Source organism: Octopus bimaculoides, chromosome 17, assembly GCF_001194135.2.
Source record: "Octopus bimaculoides isolate UCB-OBI-ISO-001 chromosome 17, ASM119413v2, whole genome shotgun sequence".
Taxonomy (NCBI): domain Eukaryota; kingdom Metazoa; phylum Mollusca; class Cephalopoda; order Octopoda; family Octopodidae; genus Octopus; species Octopus bimaculoides.
The window spans coordinates 46,214,324-46,231,391 of NC_068997.1; the positions used below are offsets into that span (position 1 = coordinate 46,214,324).

Consider the following 17,068-nt stretch of genomic DNA (forward strand, 5'->3'; position numbering starts at 1 on the left):
TTTTGGTATTTTGCATTGTACTATACCTCGTAGAATTCTCCATCTACACATAATTTCCCTCGGTATAAATAAAAAATGTAAAAATAAAAACAGAACACAAAGGATTCCGCGGTACATGTGTTTCAAGCTTTATAGTCGTTGCATCATTATATTGGTATATAATTGATAGACAGGATGGTATAAAGCTAAGTAGTGGGGTCACCAAAATGTGGTGGAGTAATGTTGTATGTTTGTTTTATCGTGTCAGGGTGCGATAGGCATGTGTTTGCCTGTGAATAAACAAAGTGATAACTATGTTCAACCATAACATATTTTATTTGCTGCATTGAACTCTGGTGTTAGTAAATATTCTTCACCACTACATTAAATTTTGGCAACTTACTTCGAGTTGCTAGGAAAAATGAAACCAGGGTACATCTGTGGAGTTGATGTATCCGAAGACTAAATATGTTCATGTGTGTGTGTGTGTTTTTGTTCTTTCATCTTGCGGTAGTTCTCTCTCTCATTAGCATGGCATGGCAAATCTCTGTGTGATAGTCGCGGAGCACTGGGTCAGTCTGTGGCGAATCACAGTCTCTGTCCTCCCTGCTAAATTCTCCTATCTATAAAAATCAGGGGTAGCTAGAAGGATGGACATGCTGCAGCAGGTTTAGCACCTAAGTAGGTCAGTCGCTGTCCAGTGAACTTCGCTTGACATCTATGAGGTTATAAGGTCGAGGGGAGTCTATCCATCATTTTTTTTGACAAGACAAAGAAAACCTGATTTCGCACCTGTTGCTCACAGTAAATCCGACAAGGGAAAATTCTTAGATTCGGTTTCGAATCTAAGCTTGGAGAAGGGAAATGTTAGTTTTTACATATATGCCCCTACATTTCACTTCCCTACCATCTACTGCTCAGAGCGTGGTATTTCCTCTTCAGCTCTCAACCATGTTTGTGGTCACTAGGGTTGTTGTGCAGCCCATATCCACAATGACCTTCTTTAAGTTTGCTGAATGTCTGGTTCGGAACTGTGCTGACCACCAACTTTAGACAAACTGGTTGGCGAGACTCAATCAGCTTGAACTGCCATTTTAAGGAAGATATAAGGGATCTAATATTCACGTTAATTACGTGGAGAGGAACCAGAGGGCATAGGAACAATATCTGCTAATCTGAGGTGGTGTTGGATGGGCAGACGTTTTTCAACAGCTTGGAGAGAGCATAGGGCAAACGGGTTTATGCTCTCTTTTAGATCTGTTCACTTTTTGAATTTGTTCATTAATTTATCAGTTTTGCTCATTGTTCATTTATCTGCATTGGTTTCTAATTTTTTGTAGAAATGTTGGTCATTTGGTTGTTTTAAGACCATTTCTCTGTAATGGGTCTTGTCCATTATTATAGTGGATTATGACAGGAATCTTTCTGTAGACATTCCAATGCTTTTTGTTCTTCATTTATGCTTGATTTTATATGGTTTGTTGGAATATTTGAGTTTATAGATCTTTTTAGACACATTATATATTCCCATTTATTCCTATTTACTGGAAGTTTAAATCCTATTTTGTTTTTCAGAAGTGATGAAATCTGTGTTGTGTTTATTTTGGAAGAATTCTCATAGACTGAGCTTTCTACAAAATTTCATTTTCCATCATGTATCACTGTGACAGGTTGATTACTTTTAGTTCAGTTGGTTCCATATTTTCTAAGACTCTTCATATCGATCATTGTTTGGCTTCTGATTAAATGGGCTTCAAAAATTCTAAATACATTTGCTGACAATTATTTCTGTTCGTTAGTAATGTTCACATTTTTCATTCATTCACAGCCTTTTGGTCCTGTGCTAAACTGTACTCATCATGCTGGAGATTACGAAGAGTTTTGGGCCCAAGACATAACTATGTTTCTTGCCAATCTCAATATGTTCCTGAGTGTTATGTGGGTGATATTTACTTGGTAGTAATTGGAATTAAATCTCATATTGGTCTACTGAGAACATATATTGTTAGTGAGAGCTTTAGTGTCCCTCTCTGATGTATTTCAATATTGCTTGTTGAAAAAGACCAAGTTGATGTCTTCATTTTGTATTGTTATTGGTGATAAAGTATTTGATTAGTTTGACACCAATTTCAGCACATCTACTGTCAGGAAAGACCATTGATGAATCGGTGTACATATTGCAGTTCATCAAAATGCCTTGGTTTAGAATTTCTATAAACCCAGGAACTTCACCTGAGGCCAGTTTATCAGGAATTCCAAAAATAAGAAATAAATGCTGGAGTCTAGTTATAAATCCATCGTTACCATTGAATGGTGGTTTCTCAAGAATAGGTTGTGTATATGATGTGCATATATTGAGATTTTGGAAGGTCATGTCGGTGTTAGACGAAAGAAAAAAATTGGGTAAGAGAATGGAACTCTGTGGTACTTCATTTAGGAAAATTGCAAAATCTGAAACCTTTGTTTTTGAACACTACTTAGAGCTTTGGCAGGTTGTTTGCTAGCCAACATTTTAATGTTTCTTAAAGTAGTATGGGTTATCATTATTTTTTTATAAGTGAATATTGTGGAACAATGAAAAAATTACTGCCAAGTATTATAAACATTAATACCAGATTGGATTCAGAATCAGCTGTAGTGTCCACAATTTCCAAAGATGATGTAACTTCTAAACTGATTATTTCAAACAAATAATGCCTTCTTTTTATGTTTCCTGCGAATTGCAGAGGACCTGGACAAATTCTAGTGTTGTTCAATAAATTTAATGCTCTTCAAATTTACAAACCATATTAATTTATTTATTTATTTATTTTTGTTGAAGACTGAAAAAATAAAATTTAAAAACCAAAAAAATCCTGATTTAATGAGAAAATGTTATTGTGTTGTATTAAAGTTTATATTTTCCTTAACTTTTGTTCATTCTTATTTATTTATTGTTACACCCTCCTCATACACTCCAACTGCCTGTCTTCCCTATCCGCTCCTGCAACCCACCCATCAGCATTTCAACTCTCTGTTGTCCTTCTCTTGTTTACTGTGTGTCATCATTCCTATTCTGCTATTCTGCTACTATCAAACATTCCCTATTCCCCACTCATTCCACCTTCCTACTGGTTGGCATTGGGAAGGGCATGTGACTGTAAAAACCTCGCCAAGGCAGATGCTGGAGCATGATGTAGTCCTTGAGCCCACTGGAGTCTGTCAAATCATTCAGCCTATACCAGCATAGAACATGGTTGCTAAATGATGATGATGAAATAGGTTTATTTTATTTACCATTTCATTCTTATTAATTCATTGAATATCTAATTCACCTTCCTGCTTTCCATCACTTGTGAAAATGGCTCCAAGATACTTTAAACTTCTCCACTTGCTGCAGTGATGTTCCACTAACATGCAGAGTATACTGGGAAGATTTTCTTGAGATGACTAATATTTCAGTCTTTGCAACACTGATTTTCATCTCTGCCTTTCAGCCCTTGGTAGTGAACCCGTTCACTGCATGCTGGAGATCGTCTCCTGATGAGTCAAGTAGCACTATCTCATTTGCAAATGTCGGACAACTCATCCTACACTCTCAAATTGTGATGTCAGAGAAGCAATGTGAAATAAAAATATTACAATTAAGAAAACCGAAGATTCTTTGGACAAGAAAAACTGAACAAAAGGAAGGCAAGTGTGGTGTAGTACCTTGTAGTCTGAATAAGACAGTTTTGCAATTTCTCTATCAAATTGACTTGGCCTGAACAGGTGCACAGGGTACCACATGTCAGGTTGTGAATTGATTGCAGAGCAACTTGAGATCAAGTATTTTGCTCAAGAACACAGGACACCACCCAGTCCAGGAAGTGAAACCACAACCTTATGATCAGGAGTGCAACATCTTAATCACTAGGCCCTGTGCCCTTACAGAGGAAAATTATCCTAATAAGAAAAAGTAAACCAGAACGTCAATGAAAAACTACTATTCATATAAGAAATGATCAGAAATCAGTTATAAATTTGGTTTAGTTCTCTGAAAATGAAATATTTTCAAAATATAATTTATTAATTAAAAAAAAAATTTAATTTTCATTTGAAATGTTATTTATAAAATATCAAATATGAATAGAGAGATATGATTCCAGGATTCCTTTGTGGGTTTGGAGTTTTGCCCTTATACCAACCAAAATAGTTGATAACATTTTGTTTGCTAATGTCATTTGTGATGTCGATGAGCCAGGGATCAACCTGCAAACCGTCACACCAACCATCACGTCCATACAGCCAAGTTCCATGCTCATTTGGAACAACACCTATTGGTGCTTTGTTTGCGCAACCAAGTGGAGTCCCTGTGAGAGACAAAAAGAGAAATGACATCAACAGTGCTATTATTCAGCAAAAATAGGATAAAGTAGAATTAAAGAAATACTTACCTGCATTATCAAATGTGATGTTGTATACTTTTCCGTTGATGTTAAAATGGTGAGATGTCACACAGAATTCTCCACATCCATTTTCATCACTACCGTGTCCTGTTATCACAGCATATATCATGACCTAAAGAGAAAGGACAGAGAAGACTTGCTTAATTAATCTTACACACCGGCACAAAGCTGCGATATTTTTACAAGAGGAATTCTTTTACTGCTGAGTCACTGAACTGCTGCCAGTCTTGAACACTATCTCCAAGGGTTTTACTCAATCATATAGACCCTTGTATTCTATCTTGTTACTTGCTTCATTGTTCACAGAAGATACACCTATGTGTACACTAGATATGTCATAAGGTATTTGCGTTCCACAGAATTAGTATTTGTTTGCTCCATGTTAATCTGTACAAATGTACAAGCATAACTGTGTGCTTCAGAAGTTTTCTTTGGAACCGCATATTTTGGTTTCAATTCTATAACACTTTCAGGTTGGCCTATGCCCTGTAGATGAAATTTGTTAGATGCAGAATTTCATTATTCATTCATACATGTGTTTGTCTGTGTCTTTGCATTGCCACTGCTTAGATAGCAGTGATACTTGTCTGTGTCCCCAAAATTGGGAGTTTGATGTGCAAAGAACAGTAGAATAAAGTACGTTACTTGAAATAAAGAGACAGTTGGTCCAAGGAAAGGGCTGTCTTGTGTAACCCATGTCAATATGAAAAGAGCAGGCGACAAGCTAGCAGAAACATAAGCACGCGGTGCAAAATGCTTAGCAGTATTTCGTGTCTTTATGATCTGGGTTCAAATTCCGCCGAGGTTGACTTTGCCTTTCATCCTTTAGGGATCAATAAATTAAATACCAGTTGCGTACTGAGGGTTGGTCTAATCAACTAGTCCTCCCCCAAAATTTTGGGCCTTGTGCCTAGAGTTGAAAAGAATATGAGAAGAGCAGGTGTAAAAATAAATTAAATATTCACAAACACATACACTCATGCACATACAGACCATTTTCTGTCATCCAATTTTCACTCATAAGGTATTGTTGAATCCAAGGCTAGGGTAGGAGACACTTCCTCAAAGTGCCACACACTGGGATCAAATCCAGAAGCAGTGGAATTTGAACTCAGAACCTAAAGAGCCAGAAGAAATGCTGCTAAGCAGTTTGTTTGATACAGTAATGATTCTGCCAGCTTGGCTATATTCTTTTTGATATTCTTTTCTATATTCTTTTCTTATATCATTCAATGCTATGAAGTTATAAAACATGAAATAAACTACCAACCTTGCTATATTTTTTGTCAACTTCAAAGTAATATGGTTTGAAGTGATTGTTGTAATTGTGGTCAAATACTGCACCTGGTTGGAAAAGTGGCATAGCTTCTACCGGATATGAAGAATTTGAACCTGTACAGAAAAAAAAAAAAAATCTTACAATTATCTATTTGACATTGAGTTGTTACACGCATTAGTTAAACTTAAGCACAAATACTAACCTTACAGTTGTTATTTTCTCCCAACTGAGCCATGATCAGGTTAACCTATGGTTAAAAGCATTTGAGTTATGACTCTCCTGTCATTCTACTAAGCATAATACATCCAAGACCATGTTATTCTGTATGTCAGTCAAGACACATGGCTAAGTGGTTCGGGTATTACAGCTCGTGGTTGTGAGTTCGATACCTGGTGGTGTATTGTGTTATTGAGCAAGACACTTTGCTTCACATTTGTTCCAGTCCATTAAACTGGCGAAAATGAGTGGTACCTGTAACTGAAAGGTCCAGCCTTGTCACAGTCTGTGTTACACTGAATCTCCTTGGGAATTACATTAAGGGTATGCATGTCTGTGGAGTTCTCAGCCACTTGCATGTTACTTTCACAAGCAGGCTGTTCCATTGATTGGATTAACTGGAACCCTCATTGCTGTAACTGATGGGGTGCCAGTTAATTCTGTATGCCAGTTTTAAGATACTAGGATGATATTTGAGGGATATTTGGTTACTATTCTTAGCAAATTGAGCAACTACATAGAGGACAACTCTGCTGGTTTACAATTGTTGGTGGAAGTAGTTTTAGATGATGAGTTCTGTTACCATGGGATGAGAAATAGCTACCTTCACATCTTTGATGAAAGACCAGCTTCTTTGATCCTGACAACAACTGAATTACGACCCCCTTCCAACATTACAAACATGGTGGAAACAGTCGTAAATGATCCCCACCATCATTGTTTTGAATATCTCTCTCACTTTTTTCTCCTTGTCAATACAGTTTCCATAAAATTAGATTTTGCATAAACTTGTTCTTATTGTTACTCACCAGTTGTTCCTCATCACTCAATGACTTTAACGAAACAAAAATATTTTTACATCAGCAAAGTTTTACACCTATGGCTTCCCTTTGTCTTTTTTCTTAGCATAGAAGTATGGTTTAAGTTCAGAACTTAAAGTAAACAAACCAACACCAGTTGTCAAGCGGTGTGTGTGTAGTACAAATACAAGCACAAAGACACACACACACACACACACATGCGTGCTCGGATTGCCATACAGTTTCTATCTACCGAATTCACTCACAAAGCATTGTTCAGTCCAGAATTATAGCAGAAGACACCTGCTCAAGCTGCTGTACAGTGGGATTGAACCTGATAAAATACAGGAATGCCTTTGGTCATAATTTTGCTAGATCAGGACTGACCTATGCTTAAAAAGACCAATAGCAAAATCTTTAAATTAACTCTGTTATAAGAGCTCAACTAACGTTAACCCCTCTTTAGCATTAGAAAACTACAAGTGAAAAACAGACTTACTGTTCTTCATGTGGGGGTTTGAAAACCTGAGAGAGACTGATGGCTTCCATGGTGATGCCCAGGGGTCAGTGAACATGCGGAAGGTACATTGGCGAGAGGTCAGCAAGGGTAGTAGAGGACTCACATCTGTTACCCAAATTCCAATACGCCTAAAAAGTGGAGAGGAGAAAAGAATGTAATAAGAAAATAATATGGGTTTACATGTAATATGCATATAAAGACATTCGAGCGAGATTGTTGCCAGTGCCGCCAGACTGGCTCCTGTGCAGGTGGCACGTAAAATACATCATTTTGAGCGTGGCCGTTGCCAGTACCGCCTGACTGGCCTTCGTGCAGGTGGCACATAAAAGCACCCACTACACTCTTGGAGTGGTTGGCATTAGGAAGGGCATCCAGCTGTAGAAACTCTGCCAAATCAGATTGGAGCCTGGTGTAGCCATCTGGTTCACCAGTCCTCAGTCAAATCGTCCAACCCATGCTAGCATGGAAAGCGGACGTTAAACGATGATGATGATGGTCTGATCAAAAAGTACCAGGACCACTAGTAATAGAGCTAAAGTACACAGAGTGAAGCTGTTTGGCACTGATTGACCTTGAACTCTGTCATGCATGCACATTAAATAATAACATTCTTGTTCACTTCTGTTGTTTATAGCAGTACTTGGAAGCAGTGTAGTTATCAGAATTGCATGTGTCCAGTGAGAGGCAGCTCTACCATGACAAAGCACCTACCCATTCAGCGCAGTTTTTCGCCAAGCACAACATTCCCCATGTTCAACAACCACCATACTTCCCAAATCTTTCCCTTCGTGACTTTTCCCTCTTTCCAAAGCTCAAATCCCACTTGAAAGGGATGCGACGAGGTAGCTGCTTGCTATCCTCCAAAAAGGAGTTCCAGGAATGCTTCTATCAATAGAAACAATGTGTGGCTTCAGAAGGAGACTACTTCGAAGGTAATTATAGCACCAATCCGGATACTTTTTGATCAAGCCTCATATGTATACACCTGTCTCTGTGTTTAGCAAGTTTCTTTTCAACTATGTGGTTTAGGCTGAGTTCTTCACCAGGGGATGCTGCCATCATCATTCTCATCCATCATCATCATCATCGTCGTTTTAATGTCCACCTTCCATGCTAGCATGGGCAGGACAGTTTCACAAGAGCCGGCCAGGCAGTTTATTTGTATGTGTGTATGAATATATATTTCTGTGTATGTTTATACCTTCATACATATATTATAAATGTATGAATATGTTTCATTTGTCAGTTTTTACGTGTCTGCATTTGTATGTTTTATCTGTTTGAGCATATGTGCAAGAGCATGCAAGCTAAAAATTAACAGTTCCTTTGTGCAAATGACAGAATTTTCAGAACCTTCAAACCCATGTGAACATGAATATACAAAAAAAAACGAATCAAGGAAAGAAAAAAAAAAAACCCCCAAGGTAGTGTGGTAAGAAGCTTGCTTCCCAACCACATGGTTCTTGGTTCAGTTCCACTGTGTTGTACCTTAGACAATTATTTTCTTCTATAACCAAAGCCCTGTGAGTTCATTTGGTAGACAAAAACTGAAAATGGCCCATCGTATATATATATGTATATGTATATATCTATGTGTGTGTACCTTTGTGCTTTTTGTTTGTCCTCCACCTCCACTTGACAGCAGTTGTTGATGTGTTTACATCCCTGTAACTTAGCAGTTCACCAAATAGACACCAATAGAATAACTGCCAGGGTTAAAAAGAAATAAGTCCTGGGATTGATTTGTTAGACTAAGACCCCTCAAGGTGGTGCCCCAGGATGGTTGCTGTCAAATGACTGAAACAAGTAAAAGATAAGAAAAGAACGAAAAATAAAATACCTGCGGAATGGTGTGATCCATCGTCCTAGTTCCATGTTGCACAATGGGGAAGACTGATTGCAGCACACATGTAACCCAACAGTGCGGTCCCATGCAGGGCAGTCTTCATCTCTGGTGCCAGGACAAGACAGGTTCACTTGTAGTTCAAAGGTTGAGTAGGTTCTCAACTCTGGAATGATAAAGGACATAGGGGGAGAACATGGAGATTAACCCTTAAGCATTTAAACTGGCCATATCCGGCCCAAATACTCCACTTATTCTATATTTAAACCAGCCAGAACCAGCCTCTCATACTTACCCTATAATGTTATTCTAAAAATATATAGTCATGTCATTGAAAATTATTTGAAACAAAGTCATTGTATTTCAACTGAAATATGGCACCAAAAGGGTTAACTTTGATCACAGAAACAATGGCAAATCAGTGAAAAGACATGTTTGTGAAATACCTACTTTCCAAAGGTGGTAATGTAACATTGGCAATAATTCCACTTTTGCCTTGCATTGTGGCATTCTCAAATAATGGCACAAGAAGGTCTTTGTTCCAGAGTCTTCTCTCGAGTTTATTTTGAAATTTCATCCTGAAATATTGAATTTAGAGAAGTGACATTCTTACAAATAATGGTAAATTATAATACATACACAGACAGGGACACATATACACACACACTGATGGATGGGCTCACCTACTCATACACACATTGACAATAACACACACACACACACACACTAAAAGACGCATGGACAGACATAATTCACATACACACACTCACATTAACAAATACTCATACAGAGGGTGGGGAGACAGACATACTCATTACATACATTAATACAAATACAAATGGACAGATACACACACACACACACACACACACTTGCACTGATGGATGGGCAGACATACTCATACATTCTTTTCTACTCTAGGCACAAGGCCTGAAATTTTGGAGGAAGGGGCCAGTCGATTAGATCAACCCCAGTATGCAACTGGTACTTAATTTATCGACCCCGAAAGGATGAAAGGCAAAGTCGACCTCAGCAGAATTTGAACTCAGAACATAAAGACAGACGAAATACCACTAAGCATGCTAACGTTTCTTATTTCTTTATTGCCCACAAGGGGCTAAACATAGAGGGGACAAACAAGGCCAGACAAAGGGATTAAGTTGATTACATCGACCCCAGTGCGTAACTGGTACTTAATTTATCGACCCCAAAAGGATGAAAGGCAAAGTCGACCTCGGCGGAATATGAACTCAGAACGTAGCGGCAGACGAAATACCACTAAGCATTTCGCCTGGTGTGCTAACGTTTCTGCCAGCTCACCACCTTTACTCATGCACACATTGACACAAACATACACAGGACGAACAGACATGTGCATTGATACAGACACATATACTCACACATATATGCATTTGCATTAATACATGCACACACACACACACATACACTGACACATACACACATAAACGGCTGAAGAGACACACACACACACACACATCAAAACATGGACATAGATCTTGAAAAATTATTACAAAATATCAAATTAAAATAATTACATAAATATTCAATTAAAATTAAATTTAGATGGGAAATAATAACTATAATAAATGTAATAAAATAAACATAAACCATGTCAAAATGCACACTCACCATTCTGCTTGCCATACCAAAAAGTTTGCTGATGGATACAACATCCATCCAGCTTCTGTCAGTTTACCTAATGAATCAATGGCCATGTAGAAATTTTGTGATGGTGTGTTCTGGAATTTTATAGTTGATGGACCATTGCTGTAGAAAACAGAACAGAGGATGAGATGAAAATGAAAATTATTTAGACACATTTTCCACCCCTTAATTTATGCATTATTTATATCTGTATAATCATCTTCATCACCATTTAATGTCTTTTTTTTTCAGGCTGGCATGGGTCAGACGATTTGATAAAGACGGTAAGCCAGAGGACTGCACCAAGCTCCAATGTCTGCTATGACACTGTTTCTACAGCTGGTTGCCCTTCCTAATGCTAACCACTCGACTGAGTGTACTGGAACTGGGTGCTTTTAACATGGCACTAGTACCAGTGAGGTCACTAAGTAATTCACAAGACAAGACACCCTCAACTGAGGAGGTGTAGTATTGAGGGAGGAGGGGGCTTTATAAAAAGAAAAGGTAAACTTACTTTCTCAAGTCATGCTGACTAGTAAGGGCTGGTTTCCTGGTTTCATGGCATAAGGGCTGGTTTCCTGGTTTCATGGGACACTGGTCCATTACAGGATTACTCATTTTTGCCAGCTGAGTGGACTGGAGCAATGTGAAATGAAGGGTTTTGCTCAAGAATACAACCTGTTACCTGATCCAGAAATTGAAATCACAATATTTCAATCATGAGTCCAACACCCTAACCACTAAGCCACACACCTCCATGAGGGGTCAACCCTTTAGTATTTAAACAGGTCATATCTGGCCCAAATATTCTACCTGTTTTATATTCAAACTAGCCAGATCTGGCCCCTCACACCATGCCTACAGCATCCTTTTAAAGATAAACAGTTACCTCATCAAAACCTCAAAGTTACAAGGTAATGCAAGATTAATTCAAAACATGTGAATAATTAAGCATTACATGTGAACACTAAAGGGTTAAAGTATGATAGACAGACAGAAACAGGTGTCTTGCTCAAGAAGAGATACATGGCTACCCCATATTTATATTTATATAAATTAATCAACATGATAAATAAAATGCGAATGATGTGTAGATAGACTAATGGTGAAAAAGAGAGCAAGGGAAGGAAAGAGAAAGAGAGAGACATAAATTGAAGGACAGATAGGTATTTTATTTAACTGTCAAACATATAGATATATTTACAATAACATGTCATTTATTTATATGCTCTTTATAGAGAGTTACATGTTCATGAGACGCACAGGAGTGGTTGGGTGGCTGGTAGTCAAAAGTACTCATGAAATGAGGTTCGTGAATAGTCAGATAGCTAATCATACCTGTGAGCAACTGTATGTAATAAAAGGCTGAGACTAATGCTGCAGAGGTGGGCATATTAGTACTTCTATTATGACATTAATCCACAGGTTCAAGTGTTAGTAACTCTATCATGACACTAATCTATAGGGGGACATTTAGTCCTTTTATCACACTGATTTTAAATTTTAGCATAAAGCCAGCAATTTCGGGGTGGTGGGATAAGTTGATTACTATTAGATGCAAGCTACCTCAACACACATCACACACATGGTGACTACTTACAGCTAGGTGGACTGGGTATGAATCTCAGCTGTGAACACAGCCAAGAAAACCAGAACAAGAAAATAGGAGCTTGTTCCATAGGGAATGTTAAACTTCCAAAGGGTTTGACATTTTGCAGTGGTTATTATATTCATGTCATTAAACATAACCTTTCATTGGCCTGAAACAATTACAAACAACAGCTTTCCATAACTGAAGTCATATTTACAATGCATGCCACAAGCTTTACAAACATAAAGAAAAGGGTCTCTATCATATGAACAGTCAGTCATCATGACTATCACTGTTTATGGCTTTGGCATGGCTTGATAAGCTTTCTCCATCCTGGTTGGTTGTTTGCTTGAGTTTGCTATTTATTATGATCATTTCCTTCCCATTTCTTATTCCTTTTTGCAGTATCTTTGAATCTCAATCTAGGTGTTCCATGGCTTCCTTTTCCCCTTGCATAAATGGAAGTAAAGGATTTGTCTGGGGAGTCTGTTATCGTCCATCCTGTGTACATGGCCCAACCAATGTAAATTTCTATTAATGAAGATTTCTATCATAGGAGGCAGACAGGATCTCGTCATTCCTGATCTTGTCAAAGAGAACAATATTCATAATTTGTTGCAATAGTCTTATCATATTTGCATGTAATTTGTCTACTTGAACTTTATAGACTGTCTAGGTTTCAACTCCATACAATAGGAAAGAAAGCACTATAGCCTAGTGTACCTGATATACCTATACATTTAATCTGTTAAAAATCTCCAAATTACATTGTATTACCTTAGAAAAATAAAGGAGACATACTCATCTAAGATAATAATAAACCTGGATACATTAAATCTTAAGCAAAGGTGAGATTGTCATGAATTGAACACCTTTGATCATAGATTTGCTCAATCAAGGCTGAATTGGCATTAACAACTGCAAGAAACACAGTTATTATATTCACAACATACATAATATGATACATGGCTATCTTTAAGATTAAATTTCTCTCTTTTGCACTCAATAAGAAATAAATAAAAAAAACTTATTGAGGGTTGTCTGATTTTATCACTGCAGCAAATGGGAAAAGGATAAGGATTGAAGAGAAATTTAACTCACTGTAATACTGATTTACTATATGGTACTGCTGTTGCAAAGATGGTCAATGGTTTTGTGCACTGCTCTCCATCACAGTTCATGTCTTGAAGTGGTTCACCTGGACGCATCATGATAACTGCTCCTTTGTAACCAGCAGCCTGTACATTGGTGATCTACGAGAATGGGAAGAGAGAGGGAAAGAGAGGGGGAAGAGAAAGTGAGATTTTGAAAGAAATTTTTGTAATCTTTATCATCATGAACAACATCATTATCATGATCATTATCCCCTACCCAGTTATCTCCATCTTTAATGTAGTTTACTCCAGCCATAGCTCTTTGCGATTATGCCTGGCATCCTTTCTCTCAGTTTTGATATCTGTTGCCTCTTTCAATAATGTCAAAAGAGCCCCAAGTGATTTGTGTTGTGCGTGTGTGTGCTAATAGTTAAGAATAAGATGACCAATAGTTTTTTGGCACATGAATATAGTTTTCAATCTGTTGGCTTTCTTTGAAAAGTGAGTCTTTCTTCCATATGTGCATTCTTGCTTGGGTCTTTTTTGTTTAACAAACAGTTTTGCTTTTGCTGATTGTATAATATAATTCTTATCCAAGTAAAACGAGTTACGAGTTCTTTTCTTCTTCACTGGAATCTAGTCGAATATATTTCAATACTCTAGTACTGAAGGCTCAAATTACAATTACAACATTAATAAAGAAATATATATGTTTGTGTAAAGTGTGAACATGATAAAAGCTTGTGTGTTATAAAGAGGGTCTGTATGATCTTATGTGTTTGAAATTGTTCTAAGTTTATCTTATGTTTATTTAATGTAATACCTGTTGAAAAATGCTGCAGCCATTATTGTAGACCAAAGCAACTTTGTCTGGCAGTGAAAGGTGGGGGATACGTTTGCAGCCATTCCATATTATGTCTAATTCAAGAGTCTTGTTGATGAACTTGTTTGGTGAAGGTAACCAGTCATAACGTGCATCCAAGCGTTTCAAAGTGACTGGCAAATGATTTCCTGTAGGAAGAAAATTCGTTCAAGCGTTTATAAAATAAAGGTGAATGGAAGAAAAGGGACGACGTAAGAGAGAATAAAGAGTCTCATCAGAGACAAAACAACTTCATAGATAATGTACACTTGACTATTATACTTGTATATCTATTTAAATAGGTGTTAATCTCAACGTGGAGGTGCAAAGGCCCAGTGGTTAGGGCAGCGGACTCGTGGTCATAGTATCACGGTTTCGATTCCCAGACTGGGCGTTGTGAGTGTTTATTGAACGAAAACACCTAAAGCTCCACGAGGCTCCGGCAGGGGATGGTGGTGAACCCTGCTGTACTCTTTCACCACAACTTTCTCTCACTCTTACATCCTGTTTCTGTTGAGCCTGTAATTCAAAGGGTCAGCCTTGTCGCACTGTGTCACGCTGAATCTCCTCTGAGAACTATGTTAAGGGTACATGTGTCTGTGGAGTGCTAAGCCACTTGCACGTTAATTTCACGAGCAGGCTGTTCCGTTGATCAGATCAACTGGAACCCTCGATGTCGTAAGCGACAGAGTGCCAACAACAACAATCTCAACATTTATGTAGATATGGAAGCGGTGAGCTGGCAGAACCATTAGCAAACCAAGCAAAATGCTTCATGACATTTCATATGTCTTTATGTTCTGAGTTCAAATTCTGCCAAGGTTGATTTTACCTTTCATCCTTTTGTGGTTGATAAAATGAATATCATTTGAGAACTGGAGTTGATGTAATCGGCTAACACTTGCCCCCATCGAATTTGCTGGCCTTGTGTCAAAATTTGAAACCAATATTTATCTGGGTACGCTTTGACTTGAGCCTTGTCTCCCTATGGTGTTATGCTAAAAATCACAAAGCACACTCTAAAAAATAGTCGGCAAAAGGAAGGATATTAATAAAAGAACAACATAAAAATAATAATAGCAACAACATGAATATTACCTTTAAAATTAATGATCACTTGGTCATACCCACAACCATGGTCAGAACATGCCCATTCATTCAAGCAGTCAGGAATCCAATTGGTCAAATTTGACACAGACTGGATAGCAAAGTGAAAATTTTTATGATTGGATTTCCAATTGGAACTTGACTTGGTACTGGTAAAATAGTAAAAATTAAAATAAGGGTAGGGATAGAGTAAACAAATAGTGAAACTTAAAAAAAAAAAATTTGATAATAAAAAAAAAATTTCTTAATTAAAAAAAGTTATTAAAAAAATATGCATATAAAAAAAAATTGTTTAATGTTTCAGATTGAAATCTAGTTTAGGTCATGCATAGCTGTGTGGTAAGATATTTGCTTCCCAACCACAAGGTTTTGGGTTCAGTCCTACAGTGTAGCAGCTTGGGGAAGTGTTTTCTACTATAGCCTCGGGCTGACCAAAGCCATGTGAGTGGATTTGGTTGACAGAAACTGAAAGAAGCCTGCCATATATATGTGTGTGTGTGTGTGTGTGTTTGTCCCCCATGCCACTTGACAACTGGTGTTGGTGTGTCTGTCTCCAAAACTTAGTGGTTTGGCAAAAGAAACTGATAAAATAAGTACCAGGCTTAAACCAAAAAGAGTACTGGGGTTAATTTGTTTAACTAAAATTCTTCAAGGTGGTGCCCCAGCATGACCGCAGTCTAATGACTGAAACATGTAAAAGATAGAAGAGATAAAAAGTTAAAGATTGAAGATCAATGAACAAAGAGATTTAATTTATGCTACACAGATAATGTACACTTGACTATTATACTTGTATATCTGTTTAAATAGGTCTTAATCTCAATATTAATGTAGATATGATTTGTCTAGGGCCCTCAGCTCTCTATGAAGTCACAAGGGAACTGTCATGTTTATTTTGACCAGTCAAAGTCTTCATTTCCATAACTCAGCTTTGTATTATAGAAATAGACAAAAACATGTCATTTAGTCAGATAATGTCTGGCATTCAAAAACGGACAACACCATGTCAGAAAACTGTTGTCCAACCATTAGGCAGTGACAGCCACTGTTGTCACCTTGCCACAACACAACCACAGCCACATGGCTCCTATTGTCACAACCTGTTAACAATAGCATGCACCATAACACATTAGCCTCTTGAGTTTCCTACTTGTGAAGAACTGCTATCAGCAGGTGTGCATAGATAGATAGATAGATGGATGGATGGATGGATGAAGGGAAACACACACTCACACACACAAAAGTCTAGTGCTGTGAGAACACATGGGTATGACGTTTCTTTACTTTTTCAAATATACCCAAATTAAAAATGATTTAATACAGAGATTCTCAAACTTTTGGGGCCACCGCCCCCGTCATGGCCACATAATACCCTCAGCGCCCCCCGGAAAGAAAAGATCTCTTTAGTGTTGCATCAACAATTTGTGATCTGACACCATTATTTTGAATATTTTCTTCTCGAGATACCCTAACCAGTCGGTCATGAGCAGCGGAAACAGAATCATGTCTACATCTCCGTGCATATTCAGATATCTGTTTCAGTCGCTTTGCCCTGGTTTCATTTGATTCAGTTGTCCGTCTTTCTCTCTGCCGTTGTGCTTTTGCTGCTAAATTTTCTCTTTCAGTCACATATTATATATAAATGAAAGTTCGTTAAAAACTATCTTGTTTAGCGTGCTAGAAAT

At 37.7% G+C, this 17,068-nt stretch overlaps 2 protein-coding genes across 2 annotated transcripts in view; one reads left to right on the top strand and one right to left on the bottom strand.

Annotated features, from left to right (window-relative positions):
* Nucleotides 1-2,888, top strand: part of LOC106882101 (uncharacterized) — a 27,618-nt gene extending 24,730 nt beyond the window's left edge. Inside the window, exon 12 of the mRNA XM_052973933.1 lies at nt 1,808-2,888. The gene's annotated coding sequence lies outside the window, so the exon portion shown is untranslated. The remainder of the gene's footprint in view (nt 1-1,807) is intronic.
* A 1,092-nt stretch (nt 2,889-3,980) lies between these two features.
* LOC106882100 (uncharacterized) overlaps nt 3,981-17,068 on the bottom strand; it is a 14,390-nt gene continuing 1,302 nt past the window's right edge. Inside the window, exons 2-11 of the mRNA XM_014932657.2 lie at nt 15,375-15,532; nt 14,238-14,425; nt 13,422-13,573; nt 10,715-10,852; nt 9,515-9,642; nt 9,062-9,230; nt 7,201-7,349; nt 5,677-5,798; nt 4,395-4,518; nt 3,981-4,310 (exon numbers count right to left, since the gene is read on the bottom strand). Of these exons, the coding sequence (XP_014788143.1) occupies nt 4,063-4,310; nt 4,395-4,518; nt 5,677-5,798; nt 7,201-7,349; nt 9,062-9,230; nt 9,515-9,642; nt 10,715-10,852; nt 13,422-13,573; nt 14,238-14,425; nt 15,375-15,532 (1,576 nt within the window). The 3' untranslated portion in view covers nt 3,981-4,062. The remainder of the gene's footprint in view (nt 4,311-4,394; nt 4,519-5,676; nt 5,799-7,200; nt 7,350-9,061; nt 9,231-9,514; nt 9,643-10,714; nt 10,853-13,421; nt 13,574-14,237; nt 14,426-15,374; nt 15,533-17,068) is intronic.